The sequence below is a fragment of the Nicotiana tabacum genome, chromosome 18, assembly GCF_000715075.1.
Source record: "Nicotiana tabacum cultivar K326 chromosome 18, ASM71507v2, whole genome shotgun sequence".
NCBI classification, from domain to species: domain Eukaryota; kingdom Viridiplantae; phylum Streptophyta; class Magnoliopsida; order Solanales; family Solanaceae; genus Nicotiana; species Nicotiana tabacum.
Genome location: NC_134097.1, coordinates 118370831 through 118397671, shown reverse-complemented (window position 1 = coordinate 118397671; position 26841 = coordinate 118370831). Strand labels below are relative to the sequence as shown.

Below are 26841 nucleotides of genomic sequence, written 5' to 3'. Positions count from 1 at the left end.
AGGATAAAGACTGAGGTTGGATGAGCCGGTTCATCTGAGTGAGGACCTGCGATATCATCCCCGAGGAAAAAATGTTGTTCCCGGAGGAGTGGAACCCCGACCGTAAATGAAGTTGTCCCCCCAGTAACCTTATGTATTTTGTTTATGCATTGCATGATGCCTTCATCTTTTTTGCAGCGGTCGCTTGGATACCTCATGCGGTCCTCGACCTTGAAGACTAGGTCCGAAAACTAGCTGTGACCTCTTCGTATGACGAACGCCGCTGGCGTGTTTTGGCGAGGGGCAGGTGGGAAGCCAAATACCATGTTGAGTTTTTCTTTGTAAGTTTTTTATGCTTTCCTTTTTTATCGAAGTCATTTCTTTCCTCATACTCAATTTTTAATTTATGCAGGCATTGGAGATTTCTCCGAGATGAGGCCGACCCCTCTTGGGGAAGAGATGGAGTCCCCGATTCTTAAATCGGGGTAAGATAGTAAGATGAAAAGGGTTTCGAAGCCCAAAGACCCCCAAGACAAAAGGGCTCCTACTCGAAGACGCATGAGGAATGTTATTCATATGGACTTAGACTCGGCCCACCAGTTTCTGGATGCAAAGAAAATGAGGGCGAAGTATCGGCGCTGGTGACCCGAGCTAGGAAACCAGTTGAGGCCGCCAAACCCTCCGAACCGGAGACCCTACCTCGTGGTGAGGAAACTCCCAAGAAAGACTCAAGCAAAGCCCCCAAATCGCTTGAGGTCGAGATTGTTCCTCCGCCTTCAACAAGCACACCAAAGGGGACAAGTACAGAGATCCCTGAGACTGAACAGAGCACCCCGAGCGATATTCTCGGGGCCATGACAATATGTCACTCTCCTCCTTTGCCAGCTTATTCTAAGCTCGAGCTCTGCGAACACCTGACCCAAGCGGAGTCCCCAGTGAAGAAGATCATTTCCGAGATTGCTTTACTGGGGTCGATGATGCCGCCGACCTGAACGACGCATCTACCCTCTTCGGAGAGGCTCACCGTCTTTTCTCTCGGGTAAGAATTAACTCCTATTGTTGCAATTTTTTCTTCTCCCATGACCCTAACTGATATCTCTTTTTCTGTGTAGGCCATTACCAAGTTTAGGGTCGAGCTGAGCCAATGTGAGGCCGAGCTCAAGAAGTCCTCAGATGAAGGGAAAGGCCTGAAGCTCCTTTATAGCCAAAAAAAGGAGGAGCTCAAGGCCGTCGGGCAGTTTTGGCCAAAGCTCGTAAAAATGAGGCCGAGCTAGATAAGCAGGTAGCCATCATTTTGAAAGAGTATGGTGTACCTGACCCAACTGTGGAGGCTAACACTTCAATATCTCAGCTGCAGCAAAAATTGGAGATGATCGGGCAGCTTCGAGGTGAGGTCGATCAGTTTAAGGCTGACTGCAACCGGTGGAAAGAAAATATGGATCGGTTTGCTGCTGAGAAAAGAGACTTCTCTAGCCAAACTGGCATCGGCTGAGGCCCAGCTCCGGGGTTCTAAAGAGAAATATTTGTCCCAGACCAAAAGGATCAATGAGCTCGAGGTCAAACTTGTTAAAGCCAGGGCTGAGGTTGATGAGGCCAGGGTTGAAGTTGAGAAGACGAAGGCCACGGCTGATAAAACCATTGTCGTATACTTAAGAAATGTTGAGGCTATTCAAGCAGAGCTAAGGGAGGCCTCCGACCGGGAAAAATGGAGTAATGATTTGGCCAAGTGCCAATCCCCGAGGAAAACCTTCGAAGAGATCCATGCCCGAGGTTTCGACCTCACTAAAGAGATAGATCAAGCAAGGGCGCTGGAAACCGATTCCAGATGTCTCGTCTCTTCTGACGATGACGATGAAGGCAGCTAAGGCGGGTCCGACAACGAAGAGGGTCCCGGATAGGAAGCTGCTCTCGAGGGAGAAACCAGCCCCGGGCGTAGATAGGGATTTTCTTTCTTTTTTTGTATCTTTCTTTTTGTAAGAATCCTTGTATATATCTCTTCCTTAAGTATATAAAAGAAGAAATTTCCTTGAATGTCTTCTCAATGTTTCTTGCCTTAAAATTCTTGCAATAATTTCATTCTTTGAACGTATGTTCAAGATTCTGTCTCGGACGGTTTCTTTGAAGTTGTTGTGGTCGGGTTCGAATAAGGTTCGAACCTTTGGGGCATAGACCCTTTGTGTCGGATAATGGCGAGTCCCCGAGCCATAATCAAGTTATTATTTATTTGGTCTTGGGATAACCGAACCCTTGGCCCTTAGGCTCTTTTAGGTTGGGCCGATATGGCCTTTGAAAGATGGCTATTGTTTTTCCTTTTCGGCTTAAAAGACTTAGTAAAAATTTCTTTATGCCTTGGCATGCATTTTTTACCCATTGGGATTTTTGAAGGTTTAGTATCGATCGGAACCCTTTTGTTTTTTGTGCCTTGGCACAAGTTTGTATTTGAATAATTCAATACCTCTTAAGGTTTTTCGAGGGTTGATTTTATCGAAGACCTTTGATCATTTTGCCGAGGGTAGCCTTTATTAATCGGTTTTTATAAAATTCGAAAGCCTGTTTTTATTTCGGGATTCGGACGTCTCCGAGCCGTGTTATTTCGGACGTAGCCTTTAATATGGTCGTAGCCTTCGGGTGTGTCTCTTGGACTTGTTTCCCGATAACATTTCAAATTTTGTTTGAAATTGTTAGTCCCCGAGTATGATGGCCTTGGACTTTACGTTTAGGGATGCCACTTTGAGGTCTTGCAAATTCGAGTTTAGACAACTCGAATGTGTTGACTATCGATGACAGTCCCCGAGTATTCGAGGTGTATTTTTGTTTTGGCTCTTAAGCCGTTTCTCACAGAAAATCACAAGTATGGAGCTCGTATATCAGCAAATTTCTTCGAGACACAAAGTGTTTGATATAGAAAGAAAGCTTCTTTGAATAATTCATACATGCGTACATGTTTCGCCATCGGGCTCGACTGCTCTATATGGACACAGTTCATCCGACCGTTTGGCCCATTACAAAGTTTTCCTATCGAGACCCCTTTTGGCGTGAAGTATTTTTCTCGAAAATATAACCTCCGAGGGTGATACCCCCCTCCCCCCAATATTCGAGGTTGATTGAAGAGAAGCCTCGGATACTGTTGAATTCTTCTTAGGTAGCACATAGTTGTTGCCTCATTAAAAACCTTGACGGAAAAACCCATTTGGGATAAAAATCGGACTAAGGGAAAAAGAGTGCAACGCATGCTTTAAAACCTAAAATCTTCATGTTAAAAGGTTTCCTCGACGTCTTGATTGACCACCTACAATAAGTTAGTATCGAATAAAAATGGAAAAGGGAAAAATTCATACCTTAGCAATAATATCGTTTGAGTAGTGACACGTTCCAATTGTTTGGCAATTGTTCACCTTCCATCGAAGTTTGTAAGATCCCTTTCCAATGATACCAATGACTCAATATGGTCCTTCCCAATTCGGGCCTAGTTTTCCTTCGTTTTGGTCTCGAGTATTGAGGGTGAATTTCCTTAGAACTAAGTCCCCGATTTCGGAGTGGCGAAGGTTGGCCCTTCTATTGTGATATCTTTCGATTCTCTACTTTTGTATGGCCATTTGGACAAGCGCAGCTTCCCGTTTTTCGTCCAATAGCTCGAGGCTAGTATTCATAGCCTCGTGATTTGATTCCTCCGTTGCATGCCGAAATAGGGCGCTAGGTTCGTTGACCTCAACTAGGATTAAGGATTCGGAGCCATATACCAAGGAAAACGGGGTTGCCCCCGTGCTGGACTTTGATGTCGTACGGTACACCCAAAAGACCTCGGGTAGAACTTCTCCCCATTTCCCCTTAGTGCCACTCAACCTTTTCTTCAAGTTCTGGATAAGTCTTTTTCGTAGATTCGGCCTGTTTGTTTGCGCTCGGGTGATATGGTGTCGATTAAAATCCTTTTTATTTTGTGTTCTTTGAGGAACTTTATTACTTTGCTACCGATGAATTGCTTCCCGTTATCGCATACGATTTCAGCAGGTATCCCGAAACGACATACGATGTGATCCCATATGAAGTCTATGACTTCTTTTTCTCTGACCTTCTTGAAGGCCTGTGCTTCCACCCATTTAGAAAAGTAGTCAGTCATAAACAAAATAAATTTAGCTTTGCCTAGTGCCGTTGGCAGAGGGATGACGATGTCCATCCCCTATTTCATGAACGACCATGGGGATAGGACTGAGTGAAGTTGTTCTTCGGGTTGATGGATCATTGGAGCAAACCTTTGACAATTATCACATTTTCGAAAAAATTCTTTAGAGTCTTTTTCCATGCTATCACAGTAGTACCCTACTCTAATGATTTTGTAAATCAAAGAATCAGCACCAGATTGATTCCCACAAGTGCCTTCGTAGACCTCTCGTAAAACATAATCGGTGTCCCCGGGCCCTATACCATCAATGGTCCATGAAAGTCCTCATGTATAATGTTCCATCTTCATCTAATGTGAATCGGGCTGCTTTAGCTCGTAGGGCTCTCAACTCTATGGGGTCCGATGGAAGCCATCTGTGCTTTAAATATTCAACATATTTATTCCTCTAATCCCAGGTCAAGCTTGTGGAGTTTATCTCGGTGTGACCCTCCTCGACCACAGATCTCAATAATTGGACGATAGTCCCCAGGACAATTCGTCTTCTTCGACCGATGGTCCCAAATTTGCAAGTGCATCGACCTTGCTATTTTGTTCTCGAGGCACGTGATCTAGGGTCCACTCCTTGAAGCGGTGCAATGTCACCTGTAACTTGTCCAAATACCTCTGCATTCTATCTTCTCGAACTTCGAAGCTTTTGTTTACTTGGTTCACCACCAATAGAGAGTCACACTTGACTTCGATGACTTCCACTCCCAAGCTTTTAGCTACTTCGAGACCTACAACCATCACCTTATATTCGGCCTCATTGTTAGTCAACCTAGAAGTTTTGATAGATTGTCTGATGGTGCTACCCGTGGGTGGCTTCAAAACGTTGCCAAGCCCGAACCCTTTCACATTCGAGGCACCGTCTGTGAAGAGGGTCCATACCCCTGATGATGTACCTGATTTTAGTAGAAGTTCCTTCTCCACTTCGGGTACAAGGGTTGGCATAAAATCAGCCATGAAGTCTGCTAAAATTTGAGATTTAATAGCTGTTCGAGCTTGATATTCGATATCGTACCCGCCAAGTTTGACGGTCCATTTGACCAATCAACCCAATAAATCGGGCTTGTGCAAAACATTTCGGAGAGGATAAGTGGTTAACACACATATGAGGTGACACTGGAAATATGGCTTTAATTTTCTAGATGCGCTTATTAATGCAAGTGCCAATTTCTCTAAGTGTGGATACCTAGTTTCAGTGTCTCCTAAGGTTCGACTTACGTAATAAACAAGAAACTGCGGGTTTAGGGTTTAGGATTTGTACCTTGCTCTTCTCGAACTAGTACACTACTTACCGCTACTTCGGATACTGCCAAGTACAAATAGAGCTTCTCATCTGCCTTCGAAGTGTGGAGCAGAGGTGGGCTCGATTCCTTGAATGCATGCTGACATTTCGGGGTCCATGCGAAATCCTTTTTCTTTTTGAGTAAGGAAAATAGTATGTGGCTCCGATCTAGAGATCTCGAAATGAACCGGCCCAAGGCATCTATCCGTTCGGTTAGCCTTTGTACAACTTTTACATTGTCCACGACGGTGATGTCTTCGATGGCCTTGATTTTGTCGGGGTTGATCTCGATCCCCCTATTCGATACCATGAAGCCTAGGAACTTGCCTGAGCCGACTCCGAAAGCATATTTCTCAAGGTTGAGTTTCATGTTGTATCTTCTCAAAATATCGAACGTTCCCTACAAATGAGCTAAATGGTCCTCTGCGCGCAGGGACTTAACTAGCATATCATCAATGTAAACTTTCATTGACGTAACTATTTGTTCTTCAAACATATTATTTACTAGGCGTTGGTAAGTAGCTCCTACGTTTTTTAGTCCAAAGGGAATTACATTGTAACATTATGTTCCAAACTTAGTGATAAATGAGGTCTTATCCTAGTCCTCTAGGTTCATCTAAATTTGATTGTACCTGGAGTAGGCATCAAGAAAGGTAAGGATCTCGTGGCCAGTCATGGAATCGATCATACGATCGATGTTAGGCAGTGGAAAAGAGTCTTTAGAGCACGCCTTGTTCAAATCCTTGTAATCCACACACATTCTAAGTTTGTTCCCCTTTTTAGGGACTACGACACATTGGCTAGCCATTCGGGGTATTTTACCTCCCTAATGGACCCTATTTTGAGAAGTTTTGTTACCTCATCCTTTATGAATGCATATTTTACCTCGAACTGGGGCCTTCTCTTTTGTTTCACTAGTTTGAACCTGGGGCCGAGGCTTAGCCGATGTGTTGTTATCTCCGGTGGGATCCCTATCATGTCTAAATGGGACAAAGAAAAACAATCTATGTTATCGATATCAAATCGAATGAGTTTTATCCTGAGTTCGAGGGTTAATCCTATCCCAGGTATACCTTTCGCTCGGGCAGATGCTCGATCAGTATCACTTGTTCCAGCTCCTCAATCGTTGACTTGGTTGCATCTGATTCCTCGGGAATAATGAAAGTTCAAGGAGTAAGAAAATCCTCTTCTTCTTCTTCTTCGATTACTTGTTCCCCCGACTCGATTGAGGCTGGGGACAGTGATTGCTATCTGCTTGTCTTTGCTGTTCGATTTTTCTGACGTTGAAGGTGCTGGTATTGGTGTCACACCTCGTCAACTGCAAACATTTTCTTTGCTGCGTGCTGTTCCCCGTAAACTATTTTCACACCATCCATTGTCGGGAATTTCATCATTTGGTGAAAGGTTGAAGGAACCGCCCTCATGTTGTGAATTCATGGCCTTCCGAGTAGGGCATTGTATCTCATGTCGCCATCGATCACGTGGAATTTTGTATATTGAATGGTTCTAGCCACGTTCACTAGTAGAGTTATCTCCTCTTTAGTTGTTTCACTAGCCATGTTGAAGCCGTTCAAGACCCGAGCTGCGGGCACAATTTGGTCTTGCAGGCCGAGTTGCTCTACGACCCTCGATCGGATGATATTTGCCGAGCTACCTGGATCCACTAAAACACGTTTAACTTGAACTTTATTTAACAAGATAGAAATTACCAGCGCGTCATTATGTGGTTGAGAAATGCCTTTTATTTCTTCGTCGTTGAATGATAGGGAACCCTCGGGCACGTAATCCCGGGTCCGTTTCTCCCTGGTAATCGACACCTTAGTGCGCTTGAACACGGGCCCTTGTGGAATATCAACCCCTCTAACGATCATATGAATGACATGTTGTGGTTCTTCTTGTTCATTTTTCCTATTGGTGTCTCTGAAATGATTCTTAGCTCGATCACTAAGGAACTCTCGAAGATAGCCCTCGTTGAACAATCGAGCTACCTCATCCCTCAGCTGTCTGCAATCTTCAGTCTTATGACCATGCGTCCCATAATATTTTCACATAAAGTTTGGGTTTCTCTGAGAAGGATCGGTTTGTATAGGTCTAGGCCACCTGGGGTCTTTGATCCTTTTGATAGCTGAGACAATTCCCGATGCATCGATATCCCTTTGTCTTATATTTGCATGGCCCAATCATCAGATACCGGCGGTAACTCCATACGTTCCACTTGAAATCGGGACACAAACTCCCTCAACATTTTGTTATCCCTTTGTCTTATCTTGAAGACGTTCGATTTTCTTATTGCGACCTTTATGGCCCCAGCGTGTGTTTTCACAAATGAATATGCTAACATTGCGAATGAATCGATGGAATTCGGTGGCAAATTATGATACTAAATCATTGCTCCCTTTGATAGAGTTTTCCCAAAGTTTTTCAACAAAACGAACTCGATTTCATTGTCTTCTAAGTCATTTCCCTTTATACCACATGTGTACGTAATGATATGTTCATTTGGATCGGTGGTCCCATTGTATTTTGGTATATCCGGCATACTGAACTTCTTTGCGATGGGCTTCGGAGCTGCACTCTGGGGAAAAGGCTTTTGCACAAACTTTTTTGAATCCAAACCCTTTAAGATCGGGGGTGCCCCTGGTATTTAATCAACTCGACAATTGTATATTTTCACTTTTTTGTCATTATCTTCGATTTTCTTTTCTCCTGACTCGATTCTTTTGGTGAGCTCCTCGAACATCTTCATAATCGTAGGATCAACCCCTGATCCACTACCATTCGTTCTTTCCGGCACTAGCTCGGTACAACGACTAATTTCCGGCTCGACCATACTTAGAGTTTTGTGTTGACTCTAAAGCTGAGCAATATCGGCTTGTTAAGCCTGTAACATCTCGAATATTACTTGGAGACTAACTCCCCCATCTCCTATGCCCTAAGTTCCTTGGCCATCAGTTCAGACTTCCCTGCGCACGCTCCCTCCGGGGTCCACGCCCAAATCTGCGTTCAAAGCAATGTGTGAACTGACGTCAACGGGGTCGGCTGCAGGCACTTCCCCAGGGTTAATCGGTGGTACCCCGACTCCTGGAGCAATTATGTTTTCGTTTTCCCCGTGAAATCCAAGACCGTCGTCACTATGTATGGGTGCGTTTTACGAGTTCGACATGTTTTAACCTGAAAACAAAGAATCTTTGGCAAGAATAAGTGTGAAAATAACGTGTGTTATCAAAATCAGCACTGAAACAATCACTATTATCTTTAGCCCCACGGTGGGCGCCAAACTGTTTACCCTAAAATCTGAGTAAGAATTAAATTTGTATTGAGATACGTGATTAGTCCAATACTAACTGATAATCAAGAAATCAAATGTATAAATTAAAGAAGTAAGCTGAATCAAACCAGTGTGCGAGCAAGTCTCGACCTCGAGCTAAGGTAGCCTCGAGGTAGGTCAACAAGAGCAATAAAGTAAAAACAATAAAGTTAAAGGACAATTCTGATGAGTAATGAGCTAGAAAGTAAAGAATGTATATTCCTTTGCCAACGATTGATCCTCTTACAAGTGAATGGGCTCCCCTTTATATAATAGGGGAGTCCTAAATAAGGTACATTTTCGTTTTTAGTAAGGAATCTAATTGGACAACTGTCTAACCGCCTAGTACGAATTCGTACAAATTCGTTCCGGAATTTACGCCTTGATCTTTGGGCCATTGCAGGAATCTTGCTTTTTCTGTTACAAAATCACAAGGGCATTATCTCGAAGCTGGTCATGGTCGGCCTTGATATATATTCATCGGACACTTTGATCTTCGAACTTCGAACTCCGCCATCGGGCTCGAGCCCAGTCTATTTCGGACTTATTTTTGAAGCGGTTCCTCGAGTTCACTAAATCAGGCATACCTGATTTTGACCGTATACAGATACCTTTACTTTATGCTTGTCGGATATTTTTAATCAATAAAGCTAAACAGACTTTAAAGAATAATTTTTTTCAAACCACGTATTTTCACATGTTTATTATGTTGTTGAGTAAACCTAAATAGCTCACATAACCACTTAAATGTTGTCTAAAATGTTGGATCTGACTAAAAGAGAGAGGATTCTAGCTACTAAGCTTATTACAGATCTGGTTGTTATTTATTTTAAATGTGCGAATTAATTAAACCGAAAGAAGATATTTACTCAAAATAAAAGGCTGCGTGTTAAAATTTAGAACTATAGCTATGATAGAAATAAAGATGGATGCATCACACGACTTCAAAGACGCCATTCCAACTTACTAGGATATACATAGCAATAGTGCTAATTTTAAGTTTCCAATTTGTTTCAAAATTAAAATATATTTTAGAACATTCTATTTAGTAAAATATTTCCAAGAAGGTTGGTTGAACAGGATTAACCAAATTTAGCTCACCCTTCTCTTCCAAGCCCTTACCAAATCACCAGTTTTACGACACATATGTTTCTTGAGAACGTAACTATATGTAGGTGAACTCACTAGGAGGGAAACAATTTAAAGAATAAAAAAGTAAAAATAAAACAATTCAAAGTTGACTTTTGATAGTCTAACTTGGTCTGTTAAAGTGTGCAACCATCTCATATAAGATTAAAACAATTACAAAAATTATCGATATAATTTTTTTAATTATATATTTTTAACACGCCACCTCACGTGCGCACCTAATTTTTCACTAGACAAACACATAAAAATTCTTTTTGACAAGGTGCAAATATAAGACTCGAACTCAAGATTTGTAGGGACACGACTATTTTGAACTAGCATCACTTTTTTCAATCTACTAAAGACATTGACAACTACTTGCGTGAACACAATCCCACTTATATATCATAATTTGAAAGAAGGCTTCTTCTTCAAAAATCTCAACTATATATATGACATGAACCAAATTTAATTCTTATATATATATATGACATATTGATGGAATATTTACATTATAGTGTTTTCTCATCATAGCACTATTCTTCAATACTCAGGTCTACTCATTCTTTCTCATTTCCTTTCCCTCTAATTTCTTCTCTCCTATTTCCTTTATCACTATCTTTATACAATGGAGTTACCAAGTATTGTCAAGTTTCTTGAGAACAGAACCATTCTTGTTACTGGTGCCACTGGCTTTTTGGCAAAGAGTATATATCTCTCTTTTATATTTCTTATTTTTTTTTCTTGTATTATATATGGCACAGCAAAATAAATCCGTATATGTTTATTTGTAGTTTTTGTGGAGAAAATACTAAGGGTTCAACCAAATGTAAAGAAGCTCTATCTTCTTTTAAGAGCTGCAGATGACAAGGCAGCCATACAACGTTTCAATAATGAGGTACACAATGTTAAGCCTATCTTAATTATTTTCTAATGAAAACATTTTAGTTTCTCTTATTTTTCTTGAACAAAAGCTTAATGTTGAGTATCTTTTTCCAATTTTTTTTTTCATTTTTCATTTCTTGAACTAGCTTAGATGCTGTGGATTTTTCTCAATAAAATTATTGTTTTCCTTTCCACGATATAATAATCTCGAAAAAAGAATTATGATTGTTAAAACAAAAATGGGAGTAGGAAAAAATGTTAATTATAATCTTGAAATATTCAATGGGAAAACAAAAGAAAAGAAAAGGTGAAGAACTGAAGCAGGATACATTTTTCATGTTCAAACTCGTGTACGTACATGAAAACCTCAAGGACCACATGACAGCTGAAAAGTGAGCAATATTAAGAAAATATCTTTCTCTAAACAAGAACAATAATAACCCTCTAATTTGTTTCCTTTAATTAATTTAATTTTATGGGGAGCTTTGGCATAATTGGTAAAGTTGTTAACATGTGATCAGGAGGTCACGAGTTCAAACCGTGGAAACAGCCTCTTGGAAAAATGCAATCCTTGTGGTCTGACTCTTTCTCGGATCCCGCACATAGCAGAAGCTTAGTATATCGAGCTGCCCTTTACTTAATTTAATTTTAACAAACCGTATCTTCCATTCCACTGTCTTAATTTGTTCCTCTTGTACTTTTTCTTAGATTAATACTTAGTGTTAAAATTTCTTTGTTATAGAATTGCCCATCACTATCATCAATAGTTTGAACTTATATTCTGGTATCTTTACACAAATAGTCGGCCAAATTTATTATTTTTTAACCGGTACATAGATTATATATTGATTATACACATATTATGCATATATTATACATTCGCCAGCTATTTTTAATTGGGATTGTTACACAAATAGCCCGTCAGATTCAATGTTTGCTTTTTTTTTTTGCCGGTATATATAGATTATATATTGATTGTACATAATATATGCATATATTGTACATTCTTGGTGTACATATATATATATATATATATATATATATATATATATATATATATATATATATATATATATATATATATATATATATAATACTCTTACACCCAAGAATCATACTTTAAGAGATTAGGTGGGTGATTATTTGGGTTAATTCTTCTTTTTAATTTCAGCGATTATACATATGCCTATTTAGGTTAATCTTTATAATTTTAATCGATGGCCATGACATAAATTAGTTCCATTCAGAATAAAGCCACATATATAACCTTTTCTTCTACCTTTTTTGCTTTGGCTATTTCAGAAACTGATTCTATAAGTAGAAAAACAAAGTACATAAAACAAATATTCCTATGGTTAGTAAGGAAAAAGAGGAAAGAAACATTTACCATCATAACACTAGTCATTTGAGAATTTACTTTACACTTATATATATGTGCATTAACTTTATTTCTTGAACAGGTTGTGGCAAAGGACCTATTCAAGGTTCTAAAAGAAAAATGTGGGGCAAATTTTAGTACATTTATTTCACAAAGGACCACAATTGTACCAGGTGACATAACTTGTGAGAATTTAGGAGTGAAAGATTCCAATTTGTTGGATGAGATGTGGAGGGAAGTAGATATTGTTGTTAATCTAGCTGCAACTACCAATTTTGATGAAAGGTATGTGCCCACCATTACTTTTATATATTTTATATATTTTAATTAAATATTGAATTTACTATTATTTTAAATTGACCAACTCTACGTTTTCTAATACGTAGATATGATGTGGCCTTGGGAATTAATACATTTGGAGCTAGACATGTCCTCAATTTTGCCAAGAAGTGTAATAAACTAAAGGTTCTTCTTCATGTGTCAACTGGTTAGTGTACATAGCTTTTATCCACTGGAAACATTAAATCTCTATTTATATATAAATAAATAAATAATACTTTTGTTACCTCCATATTGCTTGCAGTTGCCCTCTTCCTTCCCATGTTTTCAAAATCAAATCGGCAAAGAATTATTGAAGTGTGTGATCATCTCATTTATTTAATTATATTTCAACACATTTTTTTCATGTGTGAGCTTGATCTTTTTTACGGGCTAAGCACGTGAAAGGTTTTTTTTTTTTTTTTTGGTTAATGGGTAGCAGAGAGATTCAAATGCAATACCCCTTGCATATCACTATATTAAGTGTGTGACTGTCTCATCTAAAAGCTTAAACTGTTACGGAGAGTACATTTTTATTTATTTAATTATATTATGAACAAAAAGTAAATCATAGTAACTTTTTTTTCAGCATATGTATGTGGTGAAAAGCCAGGATTAATGTTGGAGACACCATACAGTATGGGTGAGACCCTAAATGGAACATCAGGGCTAGATATTGAAGCAGAGAAGAAATTAATGGAAGAAACACTGAAACAACTCAAAGCTGAAGATGCTTCTGAAAAAACCATTACAATAACATTGAAGGAGCTTGGCCTTGAAAGGTACGATTAATTTTGAGAAACATATATTTTTAGCCGTTCCCAAAAATAATAATTTAGAATTTTTTTTATATATGTGTATTATTCACATAATATACATATTTTGGCTATCGAATGCAATTAATTTCAGCCGGCTAGTCAATTTTATATTTTTCCATTAATTTTTTTCTTTTTTCACGCTAATTATTTAATTTAATTTAAGTGATTCATGTTGTCGATCAAGTGTACACTGTTAATATAGAGTTATAGACTATAACTTACAATTTTTCTTAATATTCTTGATCATGAAGAGCAAGGAAATATGGATGGCCAAACACCTATGTATTCACAAAAACAATGGGAGAAATGCTTTTGGGAAAATTGAAAGAAGATGTACCTCTTGTTATTGTACGTCCTACTATCATAACTAGCACCTTTAAAGAACCTTTTCCTGGTTGGGTTGAAGGTATCAGGTAATAATATATTCACTATTCAGAAATTTCCTTATAAATTCAATTTTTTTTGAATTTTTCTTAACAATTATATTTTCACTGAATGCAAATAATAATTCTTTTTCTTATTTTTATTTAATGGGAAAATTGCAGAACTATTGACAGTTTAGCAGTTGGATATGGTAAAGGAAGAATAACTTGCTTCCTTGGCAATCCTAAAACCATATTAGATGTGGTAAGTAATGCTTCAATTATTATTAAATTAATTCACCAACAGTATATTATGAAGAAATGTATCGGTTATTATAACCATATAGTTCCCTTAACTGTAGAGTTTAAGTTACATACATTATAAATTATGAAGAAATATAACGGTTATTACAACCATATAGTTCCCTTAATTGTAGAATTTAAATTATATACATTAACATTTTAATTTTTTTAACACTATCGTGCGATTAAAACGGTCATATAGGTTAAAAAAAGGGGGGGGGGGGTCATATAGCTTATTATTTTATTTTTCATAAAATTAAATATACCAACGTTTCGTTGCACTACTGATATAATTTAATCCGCTATAAAAGATAAATTTTGATTTTTACTTGGTTATTAATTATTAGTAATTGTCAATATTTTAAGTAATCTGACACTGAAAATATTTTTTATATTGTTAGTGAATAAAGCTTAAACTCCTCTATTATTTAAGTAATTAGCGTATCAACTGTTATGAAGAATATTTTTTGTTATAGGTCATCTTAACCCGATAATATGTTGGCAGATTCCAGCCGATATGGTGGTGAATGCAATGATAGTAGCAATGGTGGCTCATGCTGATCAAAGGGGAAGTGAAACCATATACCAAGTTGGATCCTCAGTTTCAAACCCTTTGGAAATCACTAATCTTAAAGAATATGGATTCAATTACTTCAGAAAATATCCATGGATTAACAAAGTGGATGGGAAACCTATTATTGTTGGCCAAGTTACAATGTTGAGTACTATGGATAGTTTTCGCAAATACATGGCCTTTCATTACTTGCTTCCTTTGAAGGTAATTTCTTCATCTCTCCTCCTGCACAATACCACTTACAAGTGCTTGATATCAGAGCAACGGTGTACGTAGAATTTTGTATAAATAGCTTTAACTGAGGCTCGATATCAAATGGGCGGGTTTGGTCGATTTTGCCGAGTCAATAATGACCCGCCCAAAAGTTACTCAGGTTGGGATGGAATGTGTCAAGATGGGCTAAAAGTTGGTTCATAGCTCAACCCGCTTAACTCTTGCTAAACTTTAATTAATATATGTTATTTTCGTATGAATTATATAATTACCAAAAAAAGATATTCTTTTAATAACACATCAAATAAAAGAAAAAATTATTTCTAAGATATTTTGGCAAAGTTGCTCATGGATCAATTTGGGCTAAAATTAGCTTAATTTAAGATGAATTGAGATGGATAGGGTCAAAATGGGCTGAGTTTAAAAAATGAGCGGGTTAATAACCAACCCAACCATGGGTGGGTTGGACATGCCATTTAGGCTTGGGCCAAATTTGACAGCCTTATTTATGGGTTAATACGTATACAAAATTTGGGCAAAAACTATATATTGGATTTACGTGAACCCATTCAACAATCTAGCTCTGCTTCTCAGTATCAATCTAAAATTATTATAACTCAATTTTGGCACGGAGTAGCGGAGGTTATAACAAAATTTACTTCTATGTCAAAGTTCATGTTAACTTGGCATTATTTCAAATGGTAATGCCCTATTATATAAGTAAAATATTATTTTATATATGTAAAACCTCGGACGCCCTTAAGCAATTTTAGCGAATTTTATGACTTCAACATTGAGTAAGTACTTGTTGTTGATGAAATTTATGGATAATTTTATCTTTAATTTTATAACTAATATTTTGTTGTTGTTCTATAGGGATTGGAAATAGTTAACACAGCATGTTGCCAATACTTCCAAGGAAAATACTTGGAGCTTTACAGGAAAATCAAATTTGTAATGCGGTTGATAGACCTTTATGGACCCTACTTATTCTTCAAGTCAATGTAAGTAAAATCCTTTTTCTAGATATTTTAAAATAAGAAATCATCTTGTCAATTTTTAATTTATGGATTATATTAATCAACTAATTTTAATATAATTAATTTATTATCTGACGGAGAGAATTTTGTACAGATTCGACGATTTAAATACAGAAAAATTACGTATAGCAGCAAGGGATAGTGGAGTTGATGCCGACGTTTTCTACTTTGACCCCAAGACTATCAACTGGGAAGATTATTTCATGAAAATTCATCTTCCTGGAGTTGTAAGATACGTGTTTAAGTAATTAATTAGTTAATGCTGAAATTTGATCAGTAATACAAAATTAAGATGATTTATACTGCTAGGGAGATTTAAAGTTATACCATTTTAAATTGTATCAAATTTTACTTTGTTGTTACGAATTTCATTCAGTGCACTATCCATTTCAATTTGTTGTATCATTATCCCTATTTGTTCTAAAAGAAGATGTTATAGCAAACTGAAGAAAGCATTTATCTATAAAATAATTGCGTTTCTTCTTACTTTTATTTTTTACTATTTGTTTCTTTTTTCTATTTTGCCACTGGAATATGTGGAAATAGTTATTTTTTTGTTGACTCAAATAGATAGGAAAAAAGGTTCAGAAACCACACATAACACTGTTATTCAACTTCATTGTCACGTTCATATTTATCCAATGATGAATCATTTTGAGGGCTAAATTCGGTAAAGTTCAAGGCCAACTTTGTATTTCTTTTTCACGTGGTAATTAAAATTATAGGTCAACATATATAAAATATGTCAACTTGAACTTCGTTAGAAATGGAGGACAAATATAATACGTTTAATGACAGAGGATCACTGAAATTTTTAACAGTGTATATAGACAAACTAATTTCACAAAGTTTCAGAAGCAAATTTGAACCTTTTTTAATTTCAAGAAGGTGACATTCCTTCATTCGAGGAAGAGAGAGAAAATTAACCGGTTTAGTCAATTTTTTGGTAGCCACCTTTAGTAAAGTAACTAAATTAACGTTTTCCCCCAACTGAAATACAAAATACAACTCCAACGAACGATCGTTTGAAGCTTTGGCAAGTAAATTATTCTGCTTGAATACTTGCTTGCTTGCTTGAATTTTTAAACCCATGAACAATTCCTGGTTTTTGCATCTTTACTAATGCGAATGATTCTTAATTTCTGATATTTTACTATAGTACAAATCCTAGTTTTTGAATCTTTACTAGTACAAACTTCACCAACTATTCTTGATTTTTTAACTTACATTGTACTTCAACAATTGAGAGCTCTTGCTTTTAAGTTAGTGCTTCTATCAGCGTTCTTTACCAGAAAAATTAGGTTGAGTGTATGCATTTCACACTGTCAGAGATTACTATAGGGACTTTAAGATTGTGCTCTCCCATAAATTGTCTTTAGAAATCAAAACATGAGAATGCTGGACTGTAACTTCTCGATGGAATAAGTATGTGAAACTTCTTTAACGAAGAAATAATAAAGAGAAAGATGACGAACAGTCGATTTCTTTAACGGAGCTGCGACGCCGGTGAATTGCTAGACCTATACAGTAAAATGCATTAACAAAGAAAATTTTAGACACAAAGTTATTAACTTCAGCACCATATACTGGAACAATTCTTAGATTTTGAACTTTAGTCATTCCAAGAATTTTTTTGTGTTTTAATTGGGAGTACTTTTATTCAAAAAAAAAAAAATCGTATCAAAAGAGTGGCTAAATGCTACTCCCTTTGTTTCAAAAAACTTGAAAGTATTTCCTTTTTAGTCCGTTTCAGAAAGAATAATCTCTTTCTAAATTTGAAAAAAAAAACATATAACTTTAAACTTTTTAGTTTACCCTTACTGAGATGATTTATAGCCGCACAAATATCTAAAACATTGATTTACGAGACAAGCGGTGAAGTTAACGATATACTAGAGGTCTGAAGATAGACCTCCAAAGGTTTCAGGCTGAACATGACTAAAATAGAGTACATGACGTGCAAATTCAGTAATGCATCATATGAGGCGGATGTAAAAGTGAGGATAGGAAGCTTCAACTATCTCGGGTCAACAATTCAAGGAAATGGGGAGATTGATGATGATATCATACATCGTATTGGTGCGGGTTGGATGAACTGGGAGCTCGCATCCGATGTCCTATGTGATAAGAATGTTACAGCAAGACTTAAAGGTAAGTTCTATAGAGTGATTATTAGACCAACTATATTGTATGAGGCAGAGTATTGGTAAGTCAAGAACCTACACGTTCAGAAGATAAAAGTCACGAAAATAAGGATGTTTTAGATGAATATGTGGGCATACTAGGAGAGACTAGATTAGGAACAAAGATATACGAGTAAAATAGGAGTGATCTCTATGGTGGACAAGATACCGAAAAAGAGGCTGAAATGGTTCGGACATGTGAAAAAAGGAGCACAGATGCCCAGTGAGGAGGTACAAGAGGTTAGCAGTGATAAGACTAAGGACATGTAGAGGTAGAAGAAGAGGAATTGGGAGAGGTAATTAGACACACATCTTCAGCTTATCGGGTACATTGACCCTAGATAGAAGAACATTGAGGTCGAGAATTAGGGTAGAAGTTAGTAGGTAGTCGAGTGCACTATATCCGCTCCCTCTTCTCCTTATTATTATTATTATTATTATTATTATTATTATTATTATTATTATTATTATTATTATTATTATTATTATTATTATTATTATTATTATTATCTTATTCTTTGATTTTATTACTACTGCTGATTATTTTACTTTGGTTATCTTTATTATTTTTGCTATCAATACTTTTCTTTTCTTCAGTGTTTTATCTTAGCTTTTTTACTCTTGTATTTTTTTAAATCTATTTTTAGAATACTTTTCTTAAGCTGATAATCTATGGGAAATAACTTCTCTGCCTTACACATTATAGAGGTGAGGTCTGCGTACACCACATCCTCCCAGACCCCACTTGTGAGATTATAGTGGGTATGTTGTTGTTTTAGATCACAAGTTTGAAAAGTCTTTCTTTCTTTCTTTCTTAAACTCGATGCACATTCACATTCGTTCATTATTTTTAAAATGAAGGGAGTACTATTTAATCTTGTTGACTTAAAAAACCACGAATTGCGATTAGCTTTTTATTTTGGGATTTTACACAAATAGCCGTCCATATTCATTATTTACTTTTTCTAGCCATATACATGATTTATACATTGATTATACACAATTATACACATATAATACATAAATTATGCATATATTATACCTTCACCGGCTATTATTAGTTTAAGCGATCGGCTGGACAACTATTTGGGTTAATTCTTCTTTTTAATTTTCCCACGAACAGAGATGGTTTGATTTTGGAGCAAACTTCATTTATGGCCAGCCGCTGGAAACTAATCAAGCGCTCGCCATAAAATTGCAGTATGCATTTTATAGCCCAAAACTAATTAAAAGGCTAACCACCGACCCAACTATCACCGAAACACAATCCTTCCTTATATTTCAAACCCCATCTTTACACACTTCCGTCCTTCATCCAAAAATCGATCTTCTCCAATTCCAACTCAAGTTCCAAGATAGAAAAATAAAATTTAAGATAAGAAGCAGGAATTTGAGATCTTCAATGCTGTCGTATTTTACATACCTAAATCCAGGAGGATTTGGAGGACTAGGGTTTCTGATAGGGGAATTGAATCATTGTATTTTTCTAGGTTACTTTTTCCTCCTAGTGCTGTCAAAGCTTTTGTAATTGAAGCGACGACGAGTAAGTTTCCAATCTTTGATGCTGACGGAGACCTCGCTCCGACGACGGTGAAGTGTATCTAGTGTAGAAAATTGAGAGGTTTCTTTATGCTGTTGTGGCCATAGCAACGGTAATGGAGCTGAAGGTTTTTGATTTATTACATTTTGCGGGAGAAACAAAGATGGCAGAAACTAATGCATAGTCTAACTTTAGGTCTCAATTCTCTTTAATTTTTTATATCATGGATAGTCTTCACTATACAAAATACTGTACAAAATATATACAAATAGACTTTCATTATACAAAAAATATACTAAATAGACTGTCACTATACAAAATATATATCACTATACAAAAATATATAAAATAGACTGTCATTGTATAATTTATATACAAAATAGACTGTCACTATACAAAATATATACAAAACAGACTGTCACTATACAATGAATATACACTAATGATACATTAGGGATACACTAAAATATAGAGAATACACTTTATATACAAACTTTATACAATGTAATAGTATATATATACAATTTTTATACATTTTGTAACAATTTATATATAATTTTTGTAATATACACTGAAAAATACAAGATACACTTATATACAATGTGTATATAAAATATTTAATACATTGTATAACTATATATATATATATATCCAACTACCCCATTAAATCCAGACCCACCATCGATACTTACTGTAAAAGTTCTTTACTCACAAAACACTATTATGACCGAAGAAGAAGAAGTAGAAGAAGCTTGACTAGAAAATCCACAACTTTTGCTGCCACTCTTGTATCATGCATCGTAATTGAGTAAATCTTTCTAAGAATTGAATTAAAATTTTTGTACTTTTTCTAGGTACTCAAACAAGTTTTTCCGGTGTGAAGTAAAAAATAAAGAGAAAAATATAGATCTGAAATGGGAGATAGAAAAGGGAAGAAAAAGAAAACCAAAGAAAGATAAAAGGAAGATGAAGAAGAAAGAGAAAGAAAGAGGTGAGAAAGAAAGAGGATAGGAATGAAAGTGGTAAAGAGAAGAAAAATATGTGCACTGGATATAATGAAACAACAACAATAACAACAACAACAACAACATCCTAGTATAATCCCACAGGTGGGGTCTGGGGAGGGTAATATGTACGCAGACCTTACCCCTACCCCGAGGGGCAGAGAGGCTGTTTCCAGGAGACCCTCGGCTCAAGAGAAAGATAATGAAAGAAATATAAAAAGGTGTGCATTGGATAGAATGAAAGAAAGATAAAAAGGCTAGGATTAAATGTTGTCTCGGAAAGACAAATGCATTGAAAATAGATAATGACTACTAGTTGCAAATAAATTGGGCCGAAAGGCTATTTTATTTAAGTGGATAAAAATATGGGCTATTAAAATTTTGAGGGGCTATAGACGATAATTAAAAGTGAGACCTTTAACATACACTTGTCAACAAAATGTGAATGAATAGAAGATGTGAATGAATAGAAGATGAGTTTATATAAAATATTAAATTAAATAGAAAACAGCAACAACTAAACAACACGCACAATCAGTGGCGTACGCAGAATTTTATGTAAGCGGTGTTGCAATTAATCGATAGACAGAGGCGGATTCAGGATTTTAATCCTATGAGTTCAACTTTTAATGTTTTTAGCGTTGAACCCATTATATTTTTAAAGTTATGGGTTCATATATTAGTATTTTTGTAATTTTAAGGAATATTTACATACAATTTTTTACTCTGCGTCGAAAGTTATATGTGTGTGTGTATGTATGTATATATATATATACAAATTTTATATACTTTCGTTGTTGCCGAATGTAAATAATTTCGGCCGCGGACTAAAAGTTATCTTTGCCCTTAACTTTTGTCCTTATTTTAAAAAACTATACTAATATAGCTCTTGGAATTTCTTTCTGGATAACGTTAGAATTGTTGGGAATAAACCCCTTACCAAAATAATATTCACGGTAATAAAAGCGGAATAATAATGTAGCACCGAGATACGGTAATTAACAAGAATAAAAGAGTAACAACGACACCAAGATTTTTACGTGGAAAACCCTTTTAATAAGGGAAAAAACCACGGCCCCGAGAGGAGCAACTGATATCACTATAGTAAGGAATTTTACAGTTTGTAGGTCGGAGATAAATACTCCAAAGACCACTACAACACTCAAAAGAAATAACCCTCTTTTGATATTCCCACCTCACTACAATATCGCTCACTCTCTATTTTCCTCACAGACTATTTTCTTATACCTTGTCTGTGAAACCTCACTCTTTCTTTCTCTCTTTGTTGGTGTGTGGAAATGAGAGTTGAAGCTCTCCTTTTATAGCCAAAGCTTCACTCTCTAAAGCCTACCATATTTGACAATTTACACACACTTTTCACAATTCAACAAAGTTGGCTACCAAACCAAACTAATTCAACAAGGTTGGCTACCAACCAAACTAATTCAACGAGGTTGGCTACCAACCAAACCAAGTCAACAAGGTTGGCTACCAAACCAAAGAAAACTTTTATTAGGCACATGCCTAATACTTCTTCAATGAGATGGACCTCATCAAGAATCAGATATAATATTTGCTCAATTAGTTTTTAATTTTCTCACAAAATATTAAATTATTGTCTAATTTAGTAATAACTTACAAATTTTTAGACCGTGGTCTGATATATTCTTTTTATAGGATATTTAATTTGCTCAAAATAATCTTTATATCTTGGTTTAAAAGGTTCATCAATTGCAACAGAAATAAAAAGATGATCATTTACTCAATGAGAAACCTATTTACCACCTTTATTTAGGTTCCTTATTAATTACTTTGTATATCTGTATTTACAAGTTATATACAAAATAAAAAAAGATAAAAAAATCAAGATCCCTTAATTTTAGCATGTCAGGTAGACGATACCTACCCCGATTTCTAATACCCTTCTCCCATTATTTAAGATTCTGGACTTTGACTAGAATTTTAGCTATTGAGATGGACCTCATCAAGAATCAGATATAATATTTGCTCAATTAGTTTTTAATTTTCTCACAAAATATTAAATTATTGTCTAATTTAGTAATAACTTACAAATTTTTAGACCGTGGTCTGATATATTCTTTTTATAGGATATTTAATTTGCTTAAAATAATCTTTAGATCGTGGTTTAAAATGTCCATCGATTGCAACAAAAATAAAAAGATGATCATCTGATAACGTTGGCGGAGCCACATTGAATAAAGGGATGTCAAGCGATACCGCTTCGTTAGAAAATTACACTATATTGTTAAATAAATTTTTTTATTTTATGTATATTTACTATACATTGACTCCCCTTGACTTTTCGATGTATCTAATTATTTATATTTTAACACTCCTTGATAAAAATTCTGGTTCCGCCCCTTGCCGATAAAAAAGGGATAACTAGCAAAAATTCCACCATTCGGATGGGCTTATTCATAAGCTAATATAATGCTGTCCAATTCCCCTTCTATTTTTTTCTTGGCTTTATTTTCGGTTTTCTTTTGTTCATTCCAATGTCCGGATTTGTTTTGGCTCTAACTAAAAGACGACGACAGCAATAACAAACAATAAAGATAAAATAAAACAAACAAATATTGGAGATAGTTCAGAAAATTTCAACAATAGTACAAACTTTGCTGAGTAGTATTATATTTTTCCATTTTATATTAATTTTTATTTTGATCATTCAAAAATGATAAACTTCTTTTACGAAAACAAAAAGACAAGATAAAACTCTCAAAATCTTGTATTTTAAATATTAAAATGAAGTACTCAAGATTTAAACTCATAAGCTGATAAGCAAGGCTGAAATGCGTCAAATATTCCTAAATAGAATTTTGGGAAAAGGGTCAAACGTATCCCTCATTTGTTGTGCTTAAGTTTAGAAACTAAAGATACCAGGTTAGGCGAGTGGGTAAAATAAGGTTAGAGTGTTGCGATGACATGCCACATGGCATCCACCTTATCCAAATATCGGTCCACATGGAATTTTAATAGCTGAGTCGGGCATATTTGATAAGAATTGTAACGGCAGGGGTATTTTTGCTTCCAAAGTATAACGAAGATCAAATGTAAATAATATTTAAAAATAGATTGGTATATCTTGACATTTTCCCTAGAATTTTGGTATTCTCTTATTTCAGCTTTACGAGGAAATAGTTTTCTTTTTTTAGAAACGAGGAAATAGTTGATAAACCAAATAATATATTTCCTGTTTGTCTTTTGGAATAAAACGAACATAATTGAAATAATTTTTTATTTAAAAAAAAAGAAATTTTGAAAAGTAAAAGAGTGAAGTTTAGTGTTTAAACAGTATTTACTTATCGGAAAACTTTGGAGGAGAGTGTAACCGAAATCTAGATTTAAGTCGCCGACATATCCAGTTAAAGGGAATTTGATCGCATTTTGTAAGCAGGGCAGATCTATAACGTAATTTATGTGGCACGTGAACTCATGATTTCTTTGTCAAACTAAATATTTTATGCATATATTTTTAGAATTGATCAAATATTATCTGTTTGCTCCCATTTTTCAAAGAGACTAAATGATGCATTTGGTTGAATGCTAAGTTATTCATATAGAGGAGCATGAATCAATTCTCACTTAGTGCTTTCTTTTTTATTTTTTTTATTTTTATGGTACGTCCATATTATAAAAATTCTAGATCCGCCTCTATTTGTAAGTGGCAAAAAAAATGTGACGTTATCTTAGGAAAAATGACATTGTATAATTGCTCTAAAAATAATATCCAAAAAATATATATTTTTTGTATATATGTACATTTTATATATTATATACAAAAATTATATACAAATTTTATACATTTTTTTCGGTTAGAGAATACAAATAATTTCTAGCGCGGATTAGAAAGTGATAATAGCGTGCTATCTTATGTGATTTCAATCCTTCGAAAATGAAAGTGAAAATAAAGACCTGTCAAACTCGTCTTAAATTGTGGGGTTGTTATTCCCTCCTAGCTGATATTCCCTTTAATTCACGTGGCATTTAATTTTGCTGTGTTTGCAGAGCCATTTGAGCACATGTGAAAGAAGCCAAAATCAATGCAATTTACAATTTCTTGCATTAATTTTTTTTTTCTCTTCTCTCTCTACGTTTACTTCTTCTCCCTTTAACAACCTGATGGAACATTATCTGTTGTTACAAATAGCTGCACCATTATATTCTTTAGGTTCATAAAGTGACACATCTATCCACCAATATAATCAATAGGCTGCTGAGCTACCAAATATTGTACTTTAATAGCCATTAAAGTACATTAAAGTACTACATATTAATGTCCTTTAATTTGAAAAAAAGTACTCCATCCATCACACTTTCATTTTTAATTCGTTTCATTCCAAAAAGAATGATACATTTCTACAATTGGAAATAATTCAACTTTAAACACTTTATTTTACCCATTTTGTCCTTAATGAGAAGTTTTTATAACCACACAAATATCATGGTCCCACAAAGCTTTTTACCTCTTAAACTTTTAACCACAAATTTCAAAATTCTTTTTTTTTTTTTTCCTTAAACTCCGATCCATACAGAGTCAAACTAGCTCATCTAAATTGAAATCAAGGGAGAGAGAGTAATGAACATGAAAAAAAACGTATGTCAGCAGATCTAACACCAATGATGGTAGAGAGAAGATAAAACATGAATGAACTAGAAAAATAAAAAGACAAATTTTTAATGAATTTGACGCAATGGTCGGTGGGTAATAAACATTTCCTTTCTAAAACTGGAGTCCGAAACCTTTTTAATTACTTTTTTTGACAAAAAATACTTTTGTACTACTTTAAAATTTTTTTTATATAAATGAGTAAAATGCAGTATTATACTGCGAATTACGTTAACGGAAATTTTGCCGTTAAAGTAATTTGCAGTATAGTACTGCGTTTTACTTAATTTTTTTTTTTTGTAAATCGCAGTACTATACTGCGTTTTACTAAGATGCTGGGCACAACTATATTTTATTAAAGCTGTTCGCAGTATTATACTGCATTTTACTTAAAACGCAGTATAATACTGCGAACAGCTTCAATAAAATATAGCTCTTCTTCTTCCTTGGACCACCGAACCGAAGGACCTCAAAAACCTTCGATTCTGCTGGTCCCCCGCGTCAAAATTCAAAAAAAAAATTGTGGGCCCCACCCGTCACCTAAAGAGCAAGGAGTGTTGGTCCCACATACAAGACAAGCTTTGGATTCCTTCTTTCGGGTGCAAAATTCGATTTCAATCAAATTTAAAAAACTTAAATCGAGGTATTTCAATTTTGTTTATGTCGAAACTCGTATAGTACATGCATATTTGTATTGTTTAATGTGTTTCCATGTTAATTTGTGTTATGTTTGTGTTTAAATTTGTATCTTATTTATACCCGGATTGATTTATTAGCTTTGGTACAAAAAATTGTTAAAATTTGATAAATTATTTGTATTGTTAAAAAATTAATATTATTTATTTTGTTTGTTGTTCATATTTGTATTTTATGTTAGTTGTTTTTATATGTAATAGTGACCTTTTAGCGTAGTAAAATAAATAGCCTTTTAGCGTAGTAAAATATAGAGCATTTTACTGTAGTAAAATATAGAGCCTGTTAGTGTTGTAAAATATAGAGCCTTTTAGCGTAGAGTCTATGTAGTTTAAGTATGCAGTAACTGCAAACTCTATCCAATTACACTTTACAAAATTAATTATTTAATTATAACAATAAACTTACAAAAGTAACAAATTCCTATATGTTGTAAAATTAACTCAAATATCGAGCCTGGAACCCATACATAATTATTCTGTCCAATTTTAAATATAATTAATTATTTAATTTATTAAGCTAGCACACACAATTCTAAAAATGTTAAAATTGACACGCATAATAATTAAGGATAACTCGGTGCTACCGAGCCTCAAAAATCGAGCATGGAACCCATACATAATTATTCAGTCCAATTGTAAACATAATTAATTATTTAATTTATTAAGCTAGCACACACAATTGTAAAAATATTAAAATTGACACGAATAATAATTAAGGATAACTCGGTGCTACCGGGCCTCAAAAAATGAGCCTGGAACCCATACATAATTATTCAGTCCAATTGTAAACATAATTAATTATTTAATTTATTAAGCTAACAGACACAGTTCTAAAAATGTTGAAATTAACACGCATAATAATTAAGGATAATTCGGTGCTACCGGGCCTCAATATCGAGCCTGGAACCCGTACATAATTATTCAGTCCAATTTTAAACATAATTAATTATTTAATTTATTAAGCTATCACACACAATTAATTTTGTTTAAATTATAGTAGATGACATGGACTTTCCTCCGCCTGCGCATCCCGGACC

The 26841-nt window shown here is 35.2% G+C and overlaps 1 protein-coding gene across 1 annotated transcript; it reads left to right on the top strand.

Moving 5' to 3' along the window:
- The first annotated feature begins 10384 nt into the window (after positions 1-10384).
- On the top strand, positions 10385-16251 carry LOC107797429 (alcohol-forming fatty acyl-CoA reductase-like). Its single transcript, XM_075237194.1, has 10 exons — positions 10385-10568; positions 10656-10759; positions 12207-12409; positions 12511-12611; positions 13032-13224; positions 13512-13673; positions 13806-13887; positions 14431-14703; positions 15589-15716; positions 15847-16251. The coding sequence occupies exons 1-10, from the start codon at positions 10490-10492 to the stop codon at positions 15998-16000; spliced, it is 1479 nt and encodes a 492-aa protein (XP_075093295.1). The 5' UTR covers positions 10385-10489; the 3' UTR covers positions 16001-16251.
- The last annotated feature ends 10590 nt before the right edge of the window (positions 16252-26841 follow it).

Bases quoted from the DNA above. Each gene is read 5' to 3' on its own strand.
- LOC107797429 (XM_075237194.1), top strand. From the start codon at position 10,490: ATGGAGTTACCAAGTATTGTCAAGTTTCTTGAGAACAGAACCATTCTT. The intron at 10,569-10,655 runs GTATATATCTCT...GTTTATTTGTAG, and splicing joins CACTGGCTTTTTGGCAAAGA to TTTTTGTGGAGAAAATACTA. The intron at 12,410-12,510 runs GTATGTGCCCAC...TCTAATACGTAG, and splicing joins ACTACCAATTTTGATGAAAG to ATATGATGTGGCCTTGGGAA.